Raw genomic sequence first — 23217 nt, 5'->3', positions numbered from 1 at the left:
TACCCAATTACAGTTCTACTGAAAAAAACAAAATGTAAAAAAAATATTTATGAAAATTCATTAAAATGGTGGATATGGCGTTTTGGAACCAAACTCTTCAATTCATGTTTCAGGCCTAGTTCTTAAATGATGAGGGAAATCACAATTCTTCAAATGACAATGTTATTTATGCATAGGCCTACTAGAATTTAATTGGCTGAGAGGAAGCATGTTGCTTACAGCCAGGCATGGCATGAGGGAGGTTGAGAACAACCTTACATCGTGCTGCTTATCGTAAGTAATCAATAGCTGTCTGGTTCCTAGCAGGAGTAGGGTACACTGGAGAGTGTCTTATTTCTCAGCTTGTGCAATACTAGCCAATTTAAGGAGCAGATTCGGCATAAAATTGTTGCATTGTATGACTTATATAAATAATAGCTAAAGAACTATGCATTCAAAAGGGAGCAGCTGGCTTTTAAAGTAAACAGCCTTTTTTGCCACTGCCAATGCTCAACATGTGTGCTTCTTTGCCCCAAGCACACAGGGTAAAGAAATAATATGAGTGTTTGATGTTAGCGTATGACCCCATATGAATGCATTGTAGGTGCTTAACCAGCTAGCTTAGCTAGCTCATGGCTCAGGTTGAAAAAATGCCAGAATTCTCCTTTACATGCAAATATTTTACTTAATATTTACGTTTATAGTTCTTAGCAGATGCTTTTGTCCTAAGTGAATTTATTTTGATCTTTCTCCTTTTTAAATACACCTACATACATAAAAAAATAGTTAACGATTATGTTAACATACAGTGATACAGTTCGTCATTGGGTTTACTTCTATAATCTAACTGTTCTTATAATGTGATCATGGAAACTTCTCATGGAAAAAGTTTCATGTGAAGATGGGAGTCCATTTTATGGTAAGAGTACAGCAAATATAGAGCCAAATTAATCAGCCTTCATGAGAGGCATGTTTAAGTAGCATATAACCTTTATGTGACATGTTTAGAGAGCCACATCAGAACACGTGTTCCTGCTATGCCACAGAAACAACAACAGTAATGGTTGGGATTCCATGATAAACTCACAGAGAAGCATTGCAACATAACACGTAGGGAGGAGTGATGAGGTGTATTGTACATTATCTCCTACACCTACTCTTCCACTATAATTTTAATATCTGACTATGGCAAAAGCAGATGTTTGACTTCATCACAATGTGAAAACCAGTCAATATGTATTGTCACAATATCTACGGCAATAAGCAAACAGGAGAAATGTACAACCAATACTGAACAGACAGCACAGTCATAGTATAGTCATACAAATAACTGGATGCGTTCCCGGATGGTCTGTCGGCAGATAGGACAAGTTTTCAGTGCGGCACTGCAGTCAATGCAGGAGGCATGGCCACACTGGAAGACAAGGCGAATGTGGCTATCAATACAAATGGGGCAGGTGATACGCTCCTCCATCTGCCGATAGCGTGACTGCAGCTGCTCCAGCAGGTTGTGCTGCTCAGAGCTCTCAGAGCCTGGACTGAAGTCCACTTCTGTCTGGTCTGTAAGAAAAAGAGATAAAGTCTGTATGTGCTTCAAAGGTGATTACATAAAATAATCTGAAAAACATTTGTGGTCATTCTATCATTACATTTATATACCAGAGATGTCATTAAAATCTGTTAAACTCTGTTGCAGCCCATTTACACACAAAAGATTCATGAAGCTGCAACATTCAATGCTTTGTTTATGGTTATGTATGAAGTCATGACTGGTAAGGTAAATTACTGGATGAGTCCATTTAGAATATTAACTGTACAACTGAATATTTCAGTAAAAAATATTGACATTCAGTGGCAGCTGGTTGTCACACCAGTAAAACAACTTGCAACAGCACTACCTTTTTCATAACAATACAAAGTTGTACCCAGATGAATAAGCTAGCTGGCTAGTTAGCCAGCAAACTTAGCCAACTAAGCCAGGTGTCGGCAACCTTTACTTTCAAAAGAGCCATTTTTGCCCCAGCTGTGGCGCAACTGGCTGGGGCACCTGCACCGTACGTCGGTGACCCGGGTTCGATTCCCGCCCTGTGGTCCTTTCCGGATCCCACCCCTGTGCTCTCTCCCATTCTCCACTGTCCTATCATTAAAAGGCTTAAAGCCCCCCGCCCCCCCCCCAAAAAAATATATATATATTTATAAAAAAAAGAGCCATTTTTTGACCAAAAATGCTCTCTCCAGTCCTGTTCACCCTGTACACATCTGACTTCTGCTACAACACCGAGTCATGCCACATGCAGAAGTTTTCTGACGATACTGCAATTGTGGGGTGTATCAGGAATGGGCAGGAGGAGGAGTACAGGAGCCTGGTGGAGGACTTTGTGCAATGGTGCAAACTCAATCATCTTCAACACTTCAAAGACCAAGGAGATGGTGGGTGATTTCCACAGGTCTAAGCCCACTCTGCTACCAGTCTCCATTGATGGGGTCAATGTGGATGTGGTAAGCACCTACAAGTATCTGGTCTCCACCTGGACAATAAACTGGACTGGTCAGCCAACACTGACGCACTCTACAAGAAAGGGCAGAGCAGGCTGTACTTCCTGAGGAGGCTGCGGTCCTTCAATGTGTGCAGCAAGCTCCTCAGGATGTTCTACCAGTCTGTTGTTGCCAGCGTCCTCTTCTATGCAGTGGTATGCTGGGGAGGAAGCACAAAGAAGAAGGATGCTGTAACGATCCTGTGTTCCCTGTCCCTCCTTTGTTTACCTCCTGTGCCATGTGCTCCTGTGTTTACTACCTGTCCCTGTGTTTTAGTTCCTGTCAGCCATGTGCTCCTTTGTTTGTCTTGCCATGTCTTAGTTCCCTGTGTCTCCGCCCCTCACCTGTTCCTCATTATTAGTCTGCTAGTTTAATTATGATTTCCAGCCCTGTGTTCACCTGTCTCTTGTTTCTTGACCACTTGTGCCTTGTTAGCCTTGTTTAACCCCTGTGTATTTAAACCTTCTGTCTCCCTCAGTCCCCTGACGGTCATTGATGTTGTTTCGTGGTTGTAGTGTGCATTTGCATTAAAGATTCCTGGTTTCAAGTTTAAGTGTGCCTCGTTCTCGACTTGCCCTGCGCCTCGGTCCAGCTCTCCATACTGCAACCCTGACAGAATGACCGACCCAAACAAGGACCAAGCAGGCAAGTACATTGCTCATTTTTCTGGTGATTTTGGGGAACCAGGCTCGCCATCAGACGGTTCCCCAGTGCCTTGGAGGACGACTGGGCCTCTGGGGAGGAATGGCCGGGTCCCTCTCCCATTCCAGCTCCAATCCCATCTCCTCGATGCCTTCCAGTCCCGGCTCCTCGCCTCCTCGCTCCAGTCCCGGCTCCTCGATGCCCTCCAATCCCGGCTCCTTGCCTCCTCGCTCCACTCCCGGCTCCTCGATGCCCTCCAGTCCTGGCTCCTAGCCTCACTCCAGTGCCGGCTCCTCGTCTCGCTCCTGTGCCAACTCCCTACGACTTCTGGGCCCTTCCTATTCCTGACCTCCCTGCTCCCATGGCTCCAGTCCCCATTCCTGCTCCCTCTCCAGCCCCGATTCTGGCTCCAGCTCCCTCTCCAGCCCCGATTCCGGCTCCAGCACCAGCCCCGATTCCGGCTTCGGCTCCAGCTACCTCTCCAGCCCCAAGTCAGACTCCTGCGCCGGCTGAAGCACCAGTACCGACTCTGGCTCCAGTTCCAGATCTGCCTCCGGCACCTGATCCTGCTCCAGCTCCAACTCAGGCTTTCGATCCTGATCCTGCTCCAACTCAGGCTCCGGATCCTGATCCAGCTCCGACACAGTCTCTGGCTCTGACTGGCCGGCCGCCCGCCTGAACCGGCGTCCCTGACGGGCAGTCCATCGGGCCGCCCCCCTGAACCGCTGTCCCTGACCGGCCGTCCGCCCAGCCACCCGCCTGAACTGCCTTCCCTGACTGGCCGTCCGCCCGGCCACCCGCCTGAACTGCCTTCCCTGACCGGCCGTCCACCCGCCTGACCCTCCTGCCTTTGGCCCCCTCCACCCACCCTGCTTGGACTTCTCCTTTTTTTTCTGTTGGGCCGTCTGGAATCCGGCCCTTAAAGGGAGGGGGGTACTGTAACGATCCTGTGTTCCCGGTCCCTCCTTTGTTTACCTCCTGTGCCATGTGCTCCTGTGTTTACTTCCTGTCCCTGTGTTTTAGTTCCTGTCAGCCATGTGCTCCTTTGTTTGTCTTGCCATGTCTCCGCCCCTCACCTGTTCCTCATTATTAGTCTGCTAGTTTAATTATGATTTCCAGCCCTGTGTTCACCTGTCTCTTGTTTCTTGACCACTTGTGCCTTGTTAGCCTTGTTTAACCCCTGTGTATTTAAACCTTCTGTCTCCCTCAGTCCCCTGTCGGTCATTGATGTTGTTTCGTGGTTTGGTGCCTCGGTCCAGCTCTCCTTACTGCAACCCTGACAGATGCGGGGCGACTTGACTAGCTGGCTCTGTAGTGGGAGCTGAACTGGAGTGCATCACTTCAATATCTGACAAAAGGACCCTGAACAAACTGATCAACATCTTGGACAATGAGTGTCATCCACTCCACAGCACTATTGTATAGCAGAAGAGCTGGAGAAGATCAGCTGGAGACTTCGCTCACTGCCTTGCACCACAGACGGACTGAGGAAGTAATTTGTCCCCAGGGCCATTGAACTGTTCAATGCTTCACTTAAGGGAAGAGGAGAGGGACTTCTCCGCATAGTCTGTCTGCCTCTTCACCCCCCTCCATGTTTGGATACTGTCTTTCTGCCTCACTGTTTGCGTGCTATTAGCACATATGCATTACCCCTCCCCCCCCATGCCACAGCCGAACTGTGGCCACACTTATACCTTTTCTTAATATAGTTATAGATATATATTGACTTTATTCTTGCACTGTTGGACTTACTAATTTGCACCATCACCATGACACTCACACAGAGCACCTTACCATACCTTACTATGCACAGAGAATCTCAGGCTCAGTCCCTGCCTCAGTCATTGCAAGCGCCTCTTGATTGATTAATCACCCACTATGTGGATACTGTTTTTATAATTGATTTAGATTAAGTGTTATTTAGTATAATTTGTATTTTAGTATATTCTTTATCTTCTGTCTTTATTGCTTAGTTGTGTTTTTTTATATACATACTTTTAATTACTTTTGTCACGAGTAAGGGGTATTCTGCCTGAGGCAGTAATATTAGGAATATCCTGACAGGGAGCATACTATGACAAGGTACAGGTACAAATTGACATAGGAAGGTTTGTGATTACAGATCTGAATTGATTATAGGAAAGTATAGAGTTCATTTTTATATTACACTGAAGATTATTCCAGGAAGTAGGGGCACTATAACAAAAGGCCAACTTTCCCAACTCTGTTTGATGCTCAAGGTTCCTCGTGTCCACTCTGTCATTTGATCTGGTCTGATAGGGACCAGAATTCCACACAAGCATGTCTGAAATATAACCTGGTAATTTCCCAACAATACCTTTGTAAATAAACAGATGCCAATGATTTTGTCTCCTCTCTGTCAAAGATGACCAACCCACCTTACCATAAAGGACACAATGATGAGTGCTATAGCCATCACCAGTAATGAATCTCAGGGCAGAATGGTAGACTGAGTCCTGTGGCCGGTTGCACAAAGCACCTTAAAGTTTGTTCCCTTAAGTATGACCCTTAAGACTTAATTTCTCCTTAGGTAAGGGATTTACTTAAGGGTGTTGCACAGAATACCTTAAAATGTTTCCTTAGTTAAGGAGAAATGATAAGGGATTTACTGCACTGAAAGGGATTTTCCGGCACGAAAATTCTATAGTTTCCACGGAGATTGCAGTGATGTAGTACTCGAGTCCGGTCTCAAGACCGATTTCTGCTTTCTCGGACTCGACTCGGACTTGTTCCTTCAAAGACTCGGTCTCGGACCACAGTGGGAGGAGAAGGACTCGTAATTTCAAACCGAGTCCTCAAGACCAACGCATTTTTTTATGTTCATATAAAAAAAAAATCACAGCGGCCACATCTTTGCCCCTTGTTGGCCTTGGTGCCCCCTTCTTTCAATATTCTGCTTTGCATCTGTTTAATAGCGATTTTTATTTAGCCTATAGCCTGTCAAAATAATCTTAGCATCACAGCGCAAACTAATTCAGTCTTACACAGTGGAGAAAATGACAGCACATGGCAAGACAGAAAGTGCGTCCAAATTCACCCATTCTTCTCAGTTGAAATACTCGCAATCGCTAAGCCTACTCATCACACAGGCACATGTATCACATCACATGAAAGAGCTTTTTCTCAGCTTTTAAACAATGTTAGCTGCTAATTGCTGTGGTGAACAGTTTGCGAGAAAAGTAAATAATATAATTAAATTTAATCATAACGTCTACATAAGGTGCTACACCCATCTCCCTACCCATTCATCTTGGTGGAATACTTCACGAACCCTTCGTTCAACACATGACAAACCATATATCAGAATAAACAGCAGACCTTACCGAACACAAAGGTGTAAAGCAGTCCCCTGTACAGTAAGCCGTTCCAGAGTATTCCGGTTAAATTAAAAATGTAATCTGCAGCAAGGTCTACATTCATGTCTCCAACTTTGGTCTTTAGGTTTCAAAATGTGTTTAAATCGTTTGTGATTTCATAATAGGCCAAATACAAAATAAATGTTACAAATATTGCCTAGATATAGGTAAATATTAAAATCAGAGGATATACAGCTGAGTAAGAGTTTGTGAAAGGAGTCTTAATGATCAAAAAATGCTAAGCATGCATCTAGGTTGCATCAGTTTCTTAAAGCTGAGCTGTGCTTAAATTGTTCAATCATAACAGGCCAAATATAAAATAAATATAAATATTAAATATAGCCTAGACATCTAAATATTAGATGATCAGATGATTTACAGTTCTATGTAATATGTCATGTTTCATGTTTTTGTAATGTTTCATACAGTGATTCAGGTCTACTGCTGTGAATAGGCTAAATACAACTTTGATTATTTTTATAGCCTACTACTGTATAGTTAACTTTGGCCTTGGTGCCCTGACATGTGGCCTTTGTGCCCCCCACCAAATATGCCCAACTGAAGGCCAAGTGGCCTTGCCCCTAAAATGGTGAAATTCCAAGCCTGGGCCTAACTGTTGATTATTAATTGGGGTGATATTAAATCATGGATATGAAAACTGACATGTTTTTATGGTCTTGGTCTCGACTCGGACTTGCTTCCTCAAAGATTCGGTCTTGACTCGGACTCGACTGTATTTGAAAACCAACGGACTCGGTCTCGACCCTTCAAAGACTCGGTCTTGTCTCGGACTCGGCATAGGCGGTCTCGTCCCCATCACTAGGAGATTGTTCAACAGCTGCAGCCTACTACAGCTAACTGCCTTTGCCGCGATGTTAGTTAACCCACCGAACACAGTAAAGCTTAATGATCTTATCATTCATCTTACCTAATAGTCGCGGAAATTATCCAGGTAGCAAGTAAAGCATGTTGAACTGAACAATACTAGTTGGCAAGTTAGAGATGGTCCTGACTGTCATCAGTGCACCAACGTTTTGCCTAGCGAACCGAACCGAAGCTCATAGGCTAACAAGACATCCACATGAATTGTTAACGTTAGCCTACGTAAACCACACAATACGGCATGTTTCTGATAGGCCTAGGAAGAGGAAGCATATTAACAGCATAGCTGCCAACTCTCACGCATTGGCCGTGAGACACACGCATTTGATTAGTTTCACACACTCACACGCCACACCCCCAATTTCTCACGCTGAAGTGTCAACCCGGTCGGTCAGATGCCTGGAAAATGAGTTTAGCCTTACTATAGATCTACTATAGATCTTTCTCTCATTTGCGATGCTACTTCAGAAGCCATCCCAGGCGCATCTCCCCCGCATTTCCCCGGCTTCAGGTATGCTTTGAGTATTATTGAGTGTTTTTCACGCTGAAGTGTTAACCTGGTAGGTCAAATACCTGGCAGATGAGTTTCAACTAAACTAAACCTATACATATGATATCACACATCATGTGAACAAACGGAATCTAAGCTTGCCAATGATATTAGCGCCAAGTTGCTGTGATAAATGGTTCGCGAGAAAATTATCATTGAACCGACATGCAATTTAGGCTAATCATATTTGCATTTTGCACACAGTGCACACCCATTACTCTCGGTTTAATATCTCACTAACCCTTCACACAACACGTGGCAAACCGTACTGAATACGAGGATATAAAGCATTCCTCTGTGCAATAAGTGGTTCCTGAGTAGCCTAATCCGGTTTTGAAATTGCAACACATTTCTACATAGCCTCATTGGGGCGAAATTATAATGTATTCTAATGTAAACTATTTGTCAGTAGGCCTACATACATTTTTGTAAATGGCTCAGCCATAGATTATCCCACTATCATGGTTCTTATATTGTCAGGTTCCAGCTAATCCCACTTACACAGATAAATTAATATATTTATATTGGCATGCTTCCAAGTGACATTAATGCAATATGAAGAAAATCAAATAACGAGACACAAATATTGATATAAAGCCTGACATAAGCCATATGCAAACATTCACATCATGCAGATATGGGTACATCCTGAAAAAGGAATAGCATGTAGTAGGCTATAGGCTTACAATGACCAATATATTATCTTAAATGAACTAGCTGAATAACACAGGTGACCACTTCTGCATAATTTCATGGAGTACTGAAATGTTTCTGAACTGTGAAATGTAGGCCTAGCATATGTTTTTGTGGTTGTGAACTTATTGCAATATCCATAACTATTCCACCTGTGTATGCATGGTCATAATTCTGAAGTGCAAAATAGCTTAGGCTACAGCACAAATATTTCCATAAAAATAAGCAAGTCTGACCTCAGAATTTATTTTGAAAGTGCACCTGATTGATGCATTTAAAAGTTAAAATATAAAAACATTTCTTAAATTCTTACCAAACACCCACCCACTTTTAAAATTGTTAGTTTGGACCCCCCCACCCCCACACACACACTTTTGCCGTGCGAAATACCAGTGCTGTTTTCAGCATCTGTTTAGTGCTTCATTGTCATTTTCATTGGATTCTCCCATTTGCGCGTAAATCGCTCATAAACTTTTTTTTTTTACACGCATTCTCCCATTCTGCTGTCACACACACAGTGACAAGCGCCAAATCCCCTGCAGTGTTGAAGAGATCAGTCGTCCCCCTCACTTTTGATAAGGTAAAAAGCCTTATAGGTACGCCAAATAAATAATAACCTACAGTATAGGTTTACGCTAGGCTTTGTAAAACTCTCCATTAACAGCATCACGTCACTAACCACAGCGACTGCACAATCTCGTATTCACTCTGTTGGATATCTGAAGCCAGTTTGTCTACTTAGATACTGTAAATCCTCAAATTATGGCCGGGGTCTTAAGACAAAGTACAGGCCTTTAGGGGCAGGATTGTATTCGAGACAGCCCTTTATTTCTTATGCAAGTTTTATTTTGAGACATGCGTTTCTTGGAGCGGCATACTTGTAGGCCTTCAAAAGCATGACATTTTCAGTTTAGATTGATATTTAATTTACTTTTGGACTGTTTGATTATATTGTTAAATGTTGGGACTGATGGGCACTGAAATCTGGGGAGGTATTTGATGATCACTATTACTTATATAGTTGAAAGAGTGTTGGGATTTCAAACAAACCATCCGCTTTCATGCGTTCATTGAACGTCCGCGGTGCTGTAATGGAAACCTTATTGCGTAGCCAAGTAGCCTATCAAGTTATTTTTCAATTATGCATGATTTACTTTTTATTAATTTCGTAGGCTGGCTTTATTTTGTTATATAGAAGTATCTAAATAACCTGTCCCACCCATTTTCAGAATGCCTCCGACGCCCATGGTCCTACTAGTAGGCTAGATCCCTTTGATACCAATGTTAATTTAACTCTAGGACCCTGGTCCCAGGGATGGATTACTGCACGGGCCTTCCGGGCCCAGACCCAGGGGCCCAAGGTGTCAGGGGGCCCTGAAGCCCAAGCCTTTGCATGGAATCATTGCCTCAATATCAACACATCAGGATGTAGGCTATGAATCTGATTGAATTTAGTATTGGCCATCCCCAAAATGCACCAGAATACAGGAAATCACATCAAACAAATTAAAAAAATTCTGGAGGGAGGACCCCCAAACCCCCCTTCCACCTATGCGACAATTAGTGGGGAGCCCTTAATACATGTGGGCTCAGGGGCCCAAAAGTTCATAATCCGTCCATGCCTGGTCCCTACACCTGAGAACCACTGATGTACATTTTTTTTTTACTGTACGGTATAATGCTGAATGAGCCAAACAAAAATTTCCGCAGCAAAATTTTGATTGGCCCCACCAAATCTCACTCCAAGGTTTTTTGAAAAGTTGGCAGCCCTGGTTTAACAGAGGTTTTATTTTGAATTGTCAAAAGTAGTTAATAAACTTTTATCAGCATCAATTCATTTAATAATATGGTTAAAGTAGAGTCAGATGTCCCTTAGGGTTTTCCCCTTAGTTAGACTACTAAGGTCATTTGTGCAACAGTTTAAGGGTTTTCTTACAAGATAAGGACAAACCCTTAAATACTAAGGGAAAATGTTAAGGAAACCTTAAAAGGTCCAGTATGTAGGAAATAATGGAAAATAAATGGTAACCATTCCAAAAATGATCACCATATGTTGTCAGAGAGTAAGGAAACACGATTTTGAAGTAATGGCTTATTTGACAACATTACTATAACCGGAGTTACGGGGCGGAAACTCTTGGAATTTTCGTTTATGTTTTGAATGATTAATTCTAGAATAGCGTATTGATAATGGGCTGGCGAGTCCTCCTATTTGTGTTGCCAAATTAGCAAAGGCCAACTGTCAACTTGCTGTCAGTTGTAGTTATGAACGCCTACGAGAGGCAGGCAAATTTCCAAAATTAAAACAAGAAACAAATTTAGTGGACATCGGAGGAGCTTACTGATATGGCGACGTCTTCGTCAAACGAAGAATATCAAGTCTGACGCAGAGCTGGCCATATTTCTCCACGACAGGTAGCCTAGGCTAAACTTCATCTGCATCGCTAACTTCAGCTAAATATGTTACATTGGGTAGAGAAGTATTTTTTTGTTTTCACTGTTTCTGTAATGTGTAGCTGGGTCATAGTTGGAGAAACGTTAAAGCAGCTGCAGGTCAACTAACGTTATTAGCTAAGTCTTAATTACATCTGGCAACCCACAAGAGGCCCGCGTCTGGTAGTCTTGAGAACGTTCACCAGTGTTTTGATTTTGGCCTACAGAACGTTCGGTAACAATCCTACAAATCGCACCTTTAAGGAGAAAACGTAAGGGTGTTTGTGCAACCGTTTTTATTTTAAGGGACCCTTAAATCAGATTTTAAGGGAAAAACTTAACTTAACACCAGCCACAGGGCTTTAAGTGAACAAGCAGTAGCATTTTTATATATCACATCACCATAGTCTAAAACTGACATGAAAACTGCTTCAACAACTTGTTTTCTACTTTCCATAGGGAGACTGGCTTTGTTTCTGTAGAAGAAACCTATTTTTATCTCTCAGTGTTTTTGCTAGGATAGCTATATGGTAGTTAAATGTGAGTTTTTCATCCAGCCAGATACCAAGATATTTGTATTCAGAGACTCTATCAATCCTTGAACCAGTTACAGTGGTTATTTGCATGCCATTAACCTCAGTGTTCCTTGCTCTACTAAATAACATACATTTAGTTTTCTTCTCATTTAGAACTAATTTAAGATTAATGAGAGCTTCTTGAAGAACATTAAATGAAAGCTGGAGATTATCAATTGCAAATTGAACAGAGTCAGCGATGCAATACAAAATAGTGTCATCAGCATAAAGGTGGACTTGACAACCATTTAGAGAAGAGACAATGCCATTGATGTAAATGGTGAAGAGAACTGGGCCCAAAATAGACCCTTGTGGAACACCCTTTGTGATCTGCAAAAAACTCTGACTTAACATTTCCTGACTTAACACACTGAAACCTCTGGGACAAATAATTACAAAACCATTTACATACCTTATCATCCAAACCAATATCATGTAATCTTTGTAACAGTAAGGTATGATCAACTGTATCAAATGCTTTTGACAGATCAACAAAAAGGGCAGCACAATGCTTTTTAATGTCTAAGGCAGATATCATGTTATTAGTAACTAATGTGGTAGCTGTGATGGTGCTGTGGTTAGTTCTAAAACCAGATTGTTGTGGATTTAATGTCATGGCATGAAAGAAATGACTTGAGTTGGTTATTAACCAACGATTCAAAAATCTTTGACAAACAGGGTAATTTGGAGATTGGACGGTAATTATTTAAATAATCTCTATCACCCCTTTTGTGCAAAGGTGTCACATGTGCTAGTTTCCATGCACTGGGAAATATGCTCATCACAATGGAAAGATTAAATATATGTGTTATATGCTTTGTGATGATAGGAGCAGATAATTTAAGGAAAAAATGATCTAAATTATCTTCTCCAGTAGCACTCCTAGTGTCAATAGTGTGTAATGCCTCAAACACTTCACTTTGAGAGAAAGGTTGAAAAGTAAACTTAGAAACATGGTTTGTGTACTGCTCACAATTGTCAATTGTCTGAGGAGTCCCTTTAAACTCTTTATCAAATAAATGCCCAGCTTCAACAAAATGTTTATTGAAAGGGTAATCTCATTTTGTTCAGATATGAGACAGTCATCATATTTGATATGGGTGGGCAAAGAATTAGTCGTGTTTTTGTGTGAGTTTACTGCTTTCCAAAATTGTGCAGGGTTTGATCTGGAGTTTGCTATCAAGTCTGAGTAATAGTTAGGTTTAGCTTTCCGCACAGATGATGTGCATTTATTTCTAAATTGTTTAAAAACAAACCAGTCTGATGGGTTTCCAGTTTTTCTAGCTAGTGACCAAGCTCTGTTTCTTTCCTTAAATAAAGCTGATAATTCAGGTGAAAACCAGGGAGCTACTCTATCTTTTAGTCTGATTTTTTTGCATGGCATGACCAGATATTTTAAAAATAATTTAAATAACACAAAACAACAATATAAGGAACGGGCTGCGGTTGATGATGGGAGCAGCCAGGTTTTCTTCTCTTGCGATCCTTCACATTGAAAGTGACACTACGGCCAACCTGACGAGGCATACAGGACTCACGCGAAAATTACTGTTGCACTAGTATGTAAGGCCCGTCTTTTGCCCAAACCTTATGCATTTCTAAAGAATGCCTTTTTGCATTCAATTTACATGTGTGGATACCTGTGTTTGATCTGTATTGTCTTAGCTGGCCATGGCCAAAGATCCCCAACACCCGCTCATGCATAAAGTGACCATTTGCTCCTTGTTCTGGCCCCTCTACTGAGAGATAACTCAATTAGAAACCAGTCCTGGGCCTACTTGATGTCTTCTGGTGAGATAGGCCAACCTCATTATCATACAGTATTGCTCTGTAAATATGTGTTGTGAATAATACATTCATGTTTGGTCTTGAATTAATACTTGTAATGAGGGCAACAGTCTGATCTGCTCTGGTCCTCCAGGGGGCTTCTGTCTTCTTTCCATCTTGGGGCCTCTTCTCTTCTTCTTCTGTTCTCTCTTCTTTTCCATCTCCACTCACCTCTTGAGCTAGGCCCTTGTGGCTTGGTCTTCTGCTTCTCTTCCCTCTTCCTCTCCCTCCCCCTCTTCCTCTCTCTCTCTGTCTCCCTTTGTCTTTCTCTCTCCCCCTTTCCTATCTCTGGGTTTCTATTGTTTTATCTGGTGTATCAGTTATCTCTAACTTGTCAAGTTTACCTCTGTGAATTGATTAAGTTTTCTTTGTTACCATTTGCTACTTTGTTACAGTAGACCCTGTGAGTTTACTTGTACATTCAACTGAAGTGATATTGGTTACATTTACCTTTAAGACTTAATGCCTATTAAATTGTTCATTTGCCTACCAATTGGATAACTTCAATTCTCGTAGTGTGCCATGCCATTCTCCTCCATAGCTGATAAACTGGTTACTTGGTAATTGATTGGTGATACAAATTATTAATCAAATTGGAGTCAGATTAACGAGTATGTAATAATATCATTGCCATTTAACTCTTCACCCTATTTGTCCACACAAGCTCTTTCAAGTGAGGATATAGCTCGACGTCTCTATGTTTCCGAGGCTATATAATATATATCATTTCGGAAGGCTTCTTACACTAGTATAGACATCTTGCCGTGCCAACGTTGCAATAAAGGTTGCCTAAATGCCATGTATATAAATGTCCTGTCAGCTTACTAATTGATTTTGCGTTGTGTGTAGATTTTGACTTTTTATTCCACTTTGTTTAAACAGCAAAGTGGCAAAGCCTTGTTCACCTGTTTGGAACTGGCTGGTGAATGTGATGCGCGTAGGCCTGGCTAGATGACCCTTTTAGTGCATCTAGGCCTACTGATCGATGTGGATTACTTTTTTCGTGTCATTGGATTACAGCAAAATATGAATATTTTTTTTCTTAACATATCCTAACGTGATGGCGTGATTGCGCTTTGTCTCTGCTTTTGGAGAGGCTCAGACTATAGGTGAACACTTCCTTTAATTCTTGGAGTTCTCGCTATGATTTAAGTCTGCCCTGCACTCAATAGCCTACAGTTTGGAGTTTACTTACTTTGCCTTTGTAGAATCGAATTTGAGTTTTCAATGACTCGTTCTCCTTAAGCTAAGCATGCATGAACCGATGCATCTTGTTATTTAAAACTCCACTCTGCTAGGTGGCTCGCATGCCACGTTCCACAAGCACAGCTAAGCTAGCTGGCATCCGTTACACTAGGCTATATAGTTCGTTTTTAATAGCAAACAGAAGTGTCAAGATGGCAACAGGTCATTACATTCTTTAATTGACAAAATATGATTGTACAAAATATTCAATCAATGTGGCGCAAATGAGGCTAGAGGCGGTGGATTAATTTATCAAAAGTGAGCAGCAACCAGACTCTATGAGCTAAGCCCCGAATGTTTTCAACTGCTAGGCGACACCCCTGTCGCTGCATTGGATTTCATGAGGACGAATTGTTAAATTGTTATAATGTAATTATATATATCATTATTTAGCATGTTTGTTTTCTCCATGTGCTCATGCTGTGTTCCCCAAGTGGTAAGCCAGGTCTCAGCTGCTACAATTATTTTATTTTTTTGTCTGCCCCCCCTGGCTCGAATGTCAAACTCCGCCTATGGAAGAAATCCAGTGCCAATTCAACATCTGTGATTTCAGAGGTATAATGTAAGTTGCTATGAAAAAGATCAGATAAAAATTCTTGTTCACTAAAATGTTTTGGTTTCTCTTTGTAACTGTGTGAGATTTGCTCTTGATTATCTTTGTATTTCTTATGCATGCAACAGGGTAATGGTCACTAATACCTAGCTCAAAGACACCACAGGCTACAATTTTGTCAGTCCTATTGGAAAAGATTAGATCAATTAGGGTAGACCTAGAATGATCTTTTAAATTTGGCCTTGTGGGTTCTGTTATTAGCTGAGATAAATTTAGACCACTACTAACTTCCTTGAGATAATTGGATGAATTATTTAGCCAGTTTACATTCAAATCACCCAAAACGATCAACTCAGAATTGGAGTACTGAGAAAGTAGCTCTGCTAGAGAATCTATAGAACTTAAATCAGCAAAGGGGGGTCTGTAGATCCCAACCACAACAACAGAGATAGGTCCCAAGTAAATCTTCAGTGCAAGAAATTCAAAATTATTTTGGATGGTGATGGCATTTAAAATGGTTACAGCATACCTGTCAACACTCCCGTTTTTCCCGGGTTTCTCCCGTATTTCAAGGTCATCTCCCGGCACCCTCCCGTTTTGTTATTTCTCCCGGAAAACTCCCGTAATTTGCATGGCCATCAAACTTCATTTTAAAATCATTGATCCATTCATTTTTTCTATTAGTCTGACATCTCTCAAGTTGCCAGATTGTGTATGAAATACACCCTACACATACACAATCACTTAGTTTCAATTTCAACCGTTTTGTCATAGGCTAAAACCTGGCAACCCAAAACCCAAATAAAGAAGCGGGTGCCGATTGCGCAGCCTGAGTCTCGTCGTAAGCAAGCGGGCTAGTTGAATAGCCTACTCCAGAACAAGGTGTTGTGAAATTGTTGGAAATGTAATTGATTAACACATCACATAAACTGTTATTGAGTGTTGTTGATATACTGAACTTGTGTCCTCGGAACCAAATCAGACAGCAAGCAGCTTTGGAGTTTTGGAAGTAGGCTGCAGGCAGGCAGCTGGTGGATACATAACTGGCATGCGTAAGGTAATGGTAAGGTAAAAGCAACGACCGAAATGCACGACCTTGGCCCCCTCATTGAAACACGTGTATGAAACGTATTACACAGATCCGGTATAAACACTGACCCCCCCCAAAAAAAAAAAAAATCTCCCGTTTTTGGAAAGCTAAATGTTGACAGGTATGTGTTACAGAGAAATTAGACTTAACATAAATTAATTTCAATTTATTGTGCTTATATAGCGCCAAAACATTACACATGTATCATGGCGCTTTACAGAATGTAAGCAATCAGAGAAAAAGAAAAGAGGGAGAAAAGAAAAGGAAGAAAGAAAGAAGGAAGGAAGGAAGGCCCATGGGTAACAGGGGCGAGGAAAAACTCCCTAGAATTGGAGATACAAGAAGAAACCTCGAGCAGATCCACAACTCAAGGGCCTGACCCATCTGCCTAGGGTCAATACGGATAGTAAGGTCTATAAACAATGACAAATGCATATGACAGTCAGGTGTGGAGAGAAGGACATGGTGTTTAAAGCACCTGAGGTGAAGGTTACAGAAGGTGGGATGATTACGTGTCCGGTATGATAAAGCATAATCATGATTTAGTGAGAGTTTACTACTAAATCATCCTTCCTCTTCCAATTCTATCCACTCTATGCAAGTTATAACCATGCAAAGCTATATCATAGTCATTGACACTACTTTTAAGCCAAGTATATCAGGAGCTGTCTGTAAGACATTTATATAATCTAATTTCTGAAGTAAGCTTCTGATGTTCAAAGTTAGAAGTGTCATCAGAAGTGATGGGAAACTGTAAGGGGGTGGTAATTAATGTAGATGCAGATGCAGATTCAATAGGCATACAGTCAAATGGCAAGTCCGAGTCACGTGATCCGTTGCCCGAGATGTCAGCCGGAGTAGTCAGTGGAAGGATGCAGCTTTGATGCTCCTCTGTTGTGGTGGATGGCACCAGAGAACCCGTCACCATATGAGGGACACCGCTGCACTGTGGAGACAGCAATCGCTGTGTGCAGGCACCGTGCAGAGACGATCCAGGAGGTCGTTGTAGATTCTCCACTGTAGGGATAGGCTTACCAGCGCTACCCTCGGGAGCCCTCTGGGTACGGGAGCGACCTGAGCCTCGATGAATGTACCGTTTTCTGCGGGAAATCTTCGCTGCCCGGCAGAGATGGAGAGTCTCATCGTTGAGAGCGACAGTTGTGGAAGCGAACTGCATAAGCTCAAATGCTGAGTACCGCAAGGCCCCCATGGCCAGCCAGTCACAAACTCCGTTACACAACTTGATGAACAGTCGTGAATTAGTGAAGTCGCGCAGGTACCAGCCAAATCCAACATGCCTCAAAAAAGTTCAGCAGCAGTGTAGGCCTTCATGTTCAAACGCAAACAAGCCTGGCCTGGCTAGCACAAAGCCTCTATCTCCCAGCTGGACAGTCAACCGACCCCAGCGAAGACGGGATGGAAAGGGAGAGAAACACTAGCAGCAAGTCTTCAGTGCAGAAAGTTGTTTTAAGCAGCAACAAAAGTGTAGACCAGTCAGATGTCTCGCTGATGGCAATCGGCAGAAGAACAAAAACAGCTGACCGGGCAGCGCAGGTAGAGCGCAGAGGCAGACTTCAAATGCGAAAACGGTGTAAAAGTATGGAAAAACGGAATAAACAAATCGTCGCTGCCCGATGAAACTCACGTACAGTGGGCATCGCTTTCAAATGACCACTTCATTCGCGCATTACGCGGCGTGAAGCTTTAGTACCACTTTCAGCCACTGTGCGTCGCTCTGCCTGCCGTCCCTTACATAATTGTTGCCGAGAGTAATTCCAGCCTACGAATTCAATAACAAAATAAATCATGCATAATTAAACATTACCTCGATTTAGGCTACTTGGGTATGGCTTAAGGCTTGACTACACGAAATTTGCGGTCTACATTATTGTCAGTGTTGGGGTTAACGCAACTACGCAAATCAAAACAGTGGTGTGATAATTGAGCCAGTAGAGAAATAACTGTTCAGATTTAATCTGTAGCCTTGGGTAGGCTTCTGCAGAAAACAATGTTGTTGCCGATTTAATACTACCTGGCGACGTTTTTAACAGGCTACGCAATAGAGGCTTAGACAACTATGACCCACGTTTTGGTTTCGTAAATTAATTTGCCCTACTTCTTGACTGCAATGTAGTCAATTGACTGCTTGACATGTCATTTTTATTTTTCTGTACAATAAACAATTACATCTGCTTTATGCTGCAGAATTACATTCATATTTGGCTGACTGCAGACGCGCCACTTCCCTCCCCATATTCCAAGATTAAGATAATATGAACTGCTTTTTGTATAGGCTACTATCATAAAAAAAATAGTTAAAACGAATAGCTATTTGCAATTTGACAAAACACTGGTCCTCATTTTGCGAATGCGAGGACGATATGAGCCTGTTGCAGTTAGTTAGATGTCCGAGTCACGCATAATGTTTGAAAACCACTGGCTCGTAATCACAATAATTTAACACACGACAGTTGGATAACCTACTTCATCATGTCCCCATGCCTACATTTTTGTGAGTAGCATAGAGATCGTTAAAAACAATAAAGTATGGCTCTCCGTTTGGGACATCGAAAACTTATATTTTTAATAGACTACCGTCGAAGATGCTGACTTGCAAAAGCCTCGGGATAACATGTTATCTCCACTATCATCAGTCATGCCCCTTGATCAAAGTGGGGAATGAAATAAAAGTTTGAGAACCACTGGCTTAACAAGTTACCTACAGTCCAGAACACAGAATCTGTTGCAATATTCTGATGATCGGCGATGATATCGGCAAATGTTTGTTTTCCAAAGTAAGAATTTCACTTCACCATGCACCTTCGACAATACCTGGCCTACCTGGTATCATTACAAACATTATTCTGTGTCCTAAAACTGGCATATTTTATGGCATTGTGTCATGTAAGTTCGTTGCAAAATCTAGAGAAATGTGTGAGCTGGTCAGCGGGGGACAATTGAGACACACATTGGATTGTGTTATTACTTGAACATTCCACACTATCCACAGCTGTGGTAGGCCTATCAGGGGCAGGAGGATTACTGTCAGTGCAGGCTTTATATAAAATTCTTCAACAGAAGGCCTCGAATGTTGTCTTGTTTGTGGAGCGCTTTGCTTCGCTTCTGTAATTTCGGCTTCGTTGAAAATGAGGGCTTCCCTCAATGACCCTCCGAGAATAAATAAAGGTTGAATGAATGAATGAATGCAGGCTTGCCCAAAATAAAGGCATGTGGTTTGCGCAGCCTACAGTAAATAACAGACCCGCCAGAATGTGCGTTATGATGCTTTTTTACGAGCAATATGTTTTTGGTACCCTACGCACACTGCATGTTCTTAAATAACAATGATCATCAGTAATATTCGACCATTAATTTGGGTAAATGGGCAAGCGTGACCACCTTGATTGGCTGATTGGCTGATGATTGTAACGCGGGCATGATTCCAAACACCTCCCTTATGATGATGAGGGACAGGTCTCAGAATGCGTGCGCTACACAAGGACGGAAGATGATGAATAACTGGGGCTGTAGGCTATTCACAAAGGCTTTTATCTTACTACTAGGAGTAGGCTACTCCTAAATCGCACTTAAAGATTTTAGATTGGAGTTTTCTCTTAAAAGTTATTCACAAAGCCTTTCAGACAACTCCTAAACTAGGAGTGAGTCTTCGTGGCTATGGATGACGTCATTACTCATGCACGAGCTTGACTGAAGTGACCACCTTGATTGGCTGACGATTGTAACGCGGGAATTCCAAACACCTCTCTTCCGATGATGACTGACAGGTGACAGGTCGGAGAATGCGTGCGCTACACAAGTAGTGCGAAGGACGGAAGATGATTAATAACTGAATAAAAAGGCCTAGTAATAAAGAGTAAGGCAAAACAAATAGCTTAGTAGCCTAATGAAACATAGGCCTATGGATTGATGCAGTAGCCTACCTTTGCAACATTATTAAATGAATCTGTCACCATATCCCTAGGCTACGTTTGCAAAGAGGAGAACATTTTAATTTGATTCACAATGAAACGTTACATTTCATTTACATGTTAACAATGAGTAGTTTTGGTTGTTGTTGGTGGCGTTATTGCATCCCTTTTATGAATGCAAAATTGTTCCCTTGCGATTGGAAGCTCCTGTTGCGCATAGGCTATTTCAAAACATCGCAACGTAAAATGCCACAAAAAAGCTGTTTATGAATAGGTCTTAGTGAGTTAGGAGTCCTCTCGACTTAAGCTGTCCCAGACTTAGGTGCTACTTTTAGGTCTAAAATGCTTCGTGAATTACTTTTTGTGAAAAAATTAGGAGTCCTAATTCCTTAGGAGTGACACGCCCATTATTTTTAGGAGTTGCTCCTAAATTCGCCAGTTAGGAGCTACTTTTAGCCTTAAAATTCTTTGTGAATACGGCCCCTGAATAAAAAGGCCTAGCCTAAATGAATCAAGGCAAAACAAATAGCCTAGTAGCCCAATGAAACATACGGATTGATGTAGTATCTTTGTAACATTATTAAATTATTCTGTTACTATGCCTACGTTTGCAAAAGAGAACATTTTAATTTGATTCACACTAATGTTACATTTAATTTACATGTTGACAATGATTAGCCTAGTTTTGGTTGTTGTTGGCGGCGTTATTGCATGTTAGTTATGCCTACAATGCAAAATTGCTTCCTCGCGATTGGAAGCTCCTGTAGCTGCATAGGATTTCAAAACCGCAGGTTTGTGAATAGGTCTGTGAGTAAGGAGTCCTCTTGACTTCTTTTAAGCTGTCAGAGGTGGGAAGGTGTGTTTTTTTGGGGGAAGGGCCGGATTAACTGGGCACAATTGTCTGATGGCCCCCCTTCCCCCCCAGCCAACGTGAATCGGGTGGTTAGTTAATAGGCCTATCGTGAAGATTTTTCCTGCCATCTAAGGCACGAGCGCATCTGTGAGGCCAAGCCTCACCAAGTAGCTCGTTTGTTTACAACTAACATTCCATTTAATTAAACTGCTTTATAGGCTATGCCAAAATAGTTTTCAACATTTTGAATATTAGTGTCGGGTGAATTGAAATGTTCTCAAAGTAGCCTTATGGCTGAAAGCTGCTTGGGACACCCCCCCCCCCCCCCCCCCGGTCAAGCAATATAACCATACAAACGCGCTTCCTGCACTCATTGTTTCAAAAGGAGTAATTTTGGCTTTGTCAGAACTGAAGAGCTGTGGACGGCACGGCACGGTATGCCCAATGCTTCTCTCACGGCAGTCACTGACAGTAACCTAGAATAAATGCATGGGGAAAAACACTTCCCCATGACAAAAACATCGTAAAACACTGAAAGTTAATATTTTGTCACTAGCAACATTCATCTGTCCTTTGTCAAATGTATTATGTTCCAAGTACCCTATGCGTAATTCTGCTTCATAAAGTTGAACAAATACATTTGCTTATTTCACAGAAAAATATAAATAGCCAGTCTACAGTGCAGAGTTGGTAAGTTATGGTAGGCCAACCTGCAGTGAACATACAAACAGGGGAAATTATTTATCTTGCAGCTGAGTAGCCTCAGGTGCGCACGTAGACATAAGGCCGACCGAACATGCAAGCGCCAATGAATCGTGCTCTCACGACAATCGCGCCGTTAAACTTAAATAGGTTAACATCACTCTAAGTTCGCCTCCAAGCAAGGAAAACGATGATTTGAAGACATCTGTTTCGTTGGAAGGGCAAGGGGTAGCAACAGCGCAACACAGAGACAGGCCCGATGACAGGGCTGTTTTGAGAGTATTAAAATATGGGATATTCTACGGGAAAACATTAAAACGGCAAGACAGCGGGGAAAGTTAAAATACGTGATAAACACGGAAAAAGTTGGCATGCATTGTTTCGGTCCCCGTGCACAGGAATTATTTGTCATACTATTAATCACATATGATTATTTGTGAAATTGTGCAAACAGGCGCAACACATTTGAAAAGGAAGGACTGGTAGCATGCAAGCTCACGGGAAAGATTGATTTAAGAACGTTATCACAAAGTGTGTGGCTGTGGCGCGGGCGGAAGACAATTGATAGGGGAGGGTCATGTCTTTTTTAACAATTCCGTCGGAGGGTCATTGAACAATTTCTAGCAGGCAAGAGAGGGTCATGCAACTTCCAACTGAAGCACTCAAAATTCCTCCGGTGGCCCCTTCAATAAATAACGATCAGTCCCTAGATTGCTGCTGGGCTATATGTCTTGGTTCTGTTAACAACTCATTGTCAAACGCATAGCCTATCTCGCGGTTGCATCCATTACAAACAAACATGCAATGTGAACGTCTGGGATTGGGGAGAGCACTAAATGCTCTACTGAATAAGCACGAAGTCAAACCTTTAAATGAAAAACACTCTTTAATAATCCAAAAAAATAAACCGCTAATGAAGTAAACTTGTGACCATCAAAAATCGTTTATCGCTTGTAACTCCGTGATACCAGGACGTAACAGGAAGGCATTTGGCTGAGCAACGGAGGTTAATATGCTCCATGTTTTGTCCAAATGATGACTGTCTATCATCGTTGCACTCGGAGAAAACCGGAATGTTTCATTCGTCCCCGTTTCAATCGTCCCGGTTGTACCTACTCAAAACGCAGATAGAACCTTATTATTCTAAGGTAGCGAAATAGCGTTCAGCATGATTCATGCCCAATTAATTCCCCCTGTTAAAGTGTTCGCCTTTGTAGTTTGGTTTCGTGATAGCCTATGATAAACGGCTTATGGCCAAATATGTGAAAACGTTAAAATACAGTAGGCGATAAACCCGGAAAAAGTTGACAGTGATTTTTTCATAATCACTTTGGAGGGTCATAGAAAAATGT

General features: G+C 41.9%; 1 protein-coding gene across 3 annotated transcripts in view; it reads right to left on the bottom strand.

Annotated features, from left to right (window-relative positions):
- Positions 1–850: 850 nt before the first annotated feature.
- The window catches only part of mib2 (MIB E3 ubiquitin protein ligase 2), a 257636-nt gene continuing 235269 nt past the window's right edge, over positions 851–23217 (bottom strand). For all 3 annotated transcript variants that reach the window (XM_042098212.1, XM_042098210.1, XM_042098211.1), the window contains one exon: positions 851–1539. In XM_042098212.1, coding sequence (XP_041954146.1) covers positions 1298–1539 — 242 coding nt within the window. In that variant the 3' untranslated portion in view covers positions 851–1297. The remainder of the gene's footprint in view (positions 1540–23217) is intronic.

The sequence above is a fragment of the Alosa sapidissima genome, chromosome 7 (assembly GCF_018492685.1).
Source record: "Alosa sapidissima isolate fAloSap1 chromosome 7, fAloSap1.pri, whole genome shotgun sequence".
Lineage (NCBI taxonomy): Eukaryota > Metazoa > Chordata > Actinopteri > Clupeiformes > Clupeidae > Alosa > Alosa sapidissima.
Note: the sequence above shows the minus strand (reverse complement) of the source record. Positions and strands in the feature narration are given on the sequence as shown.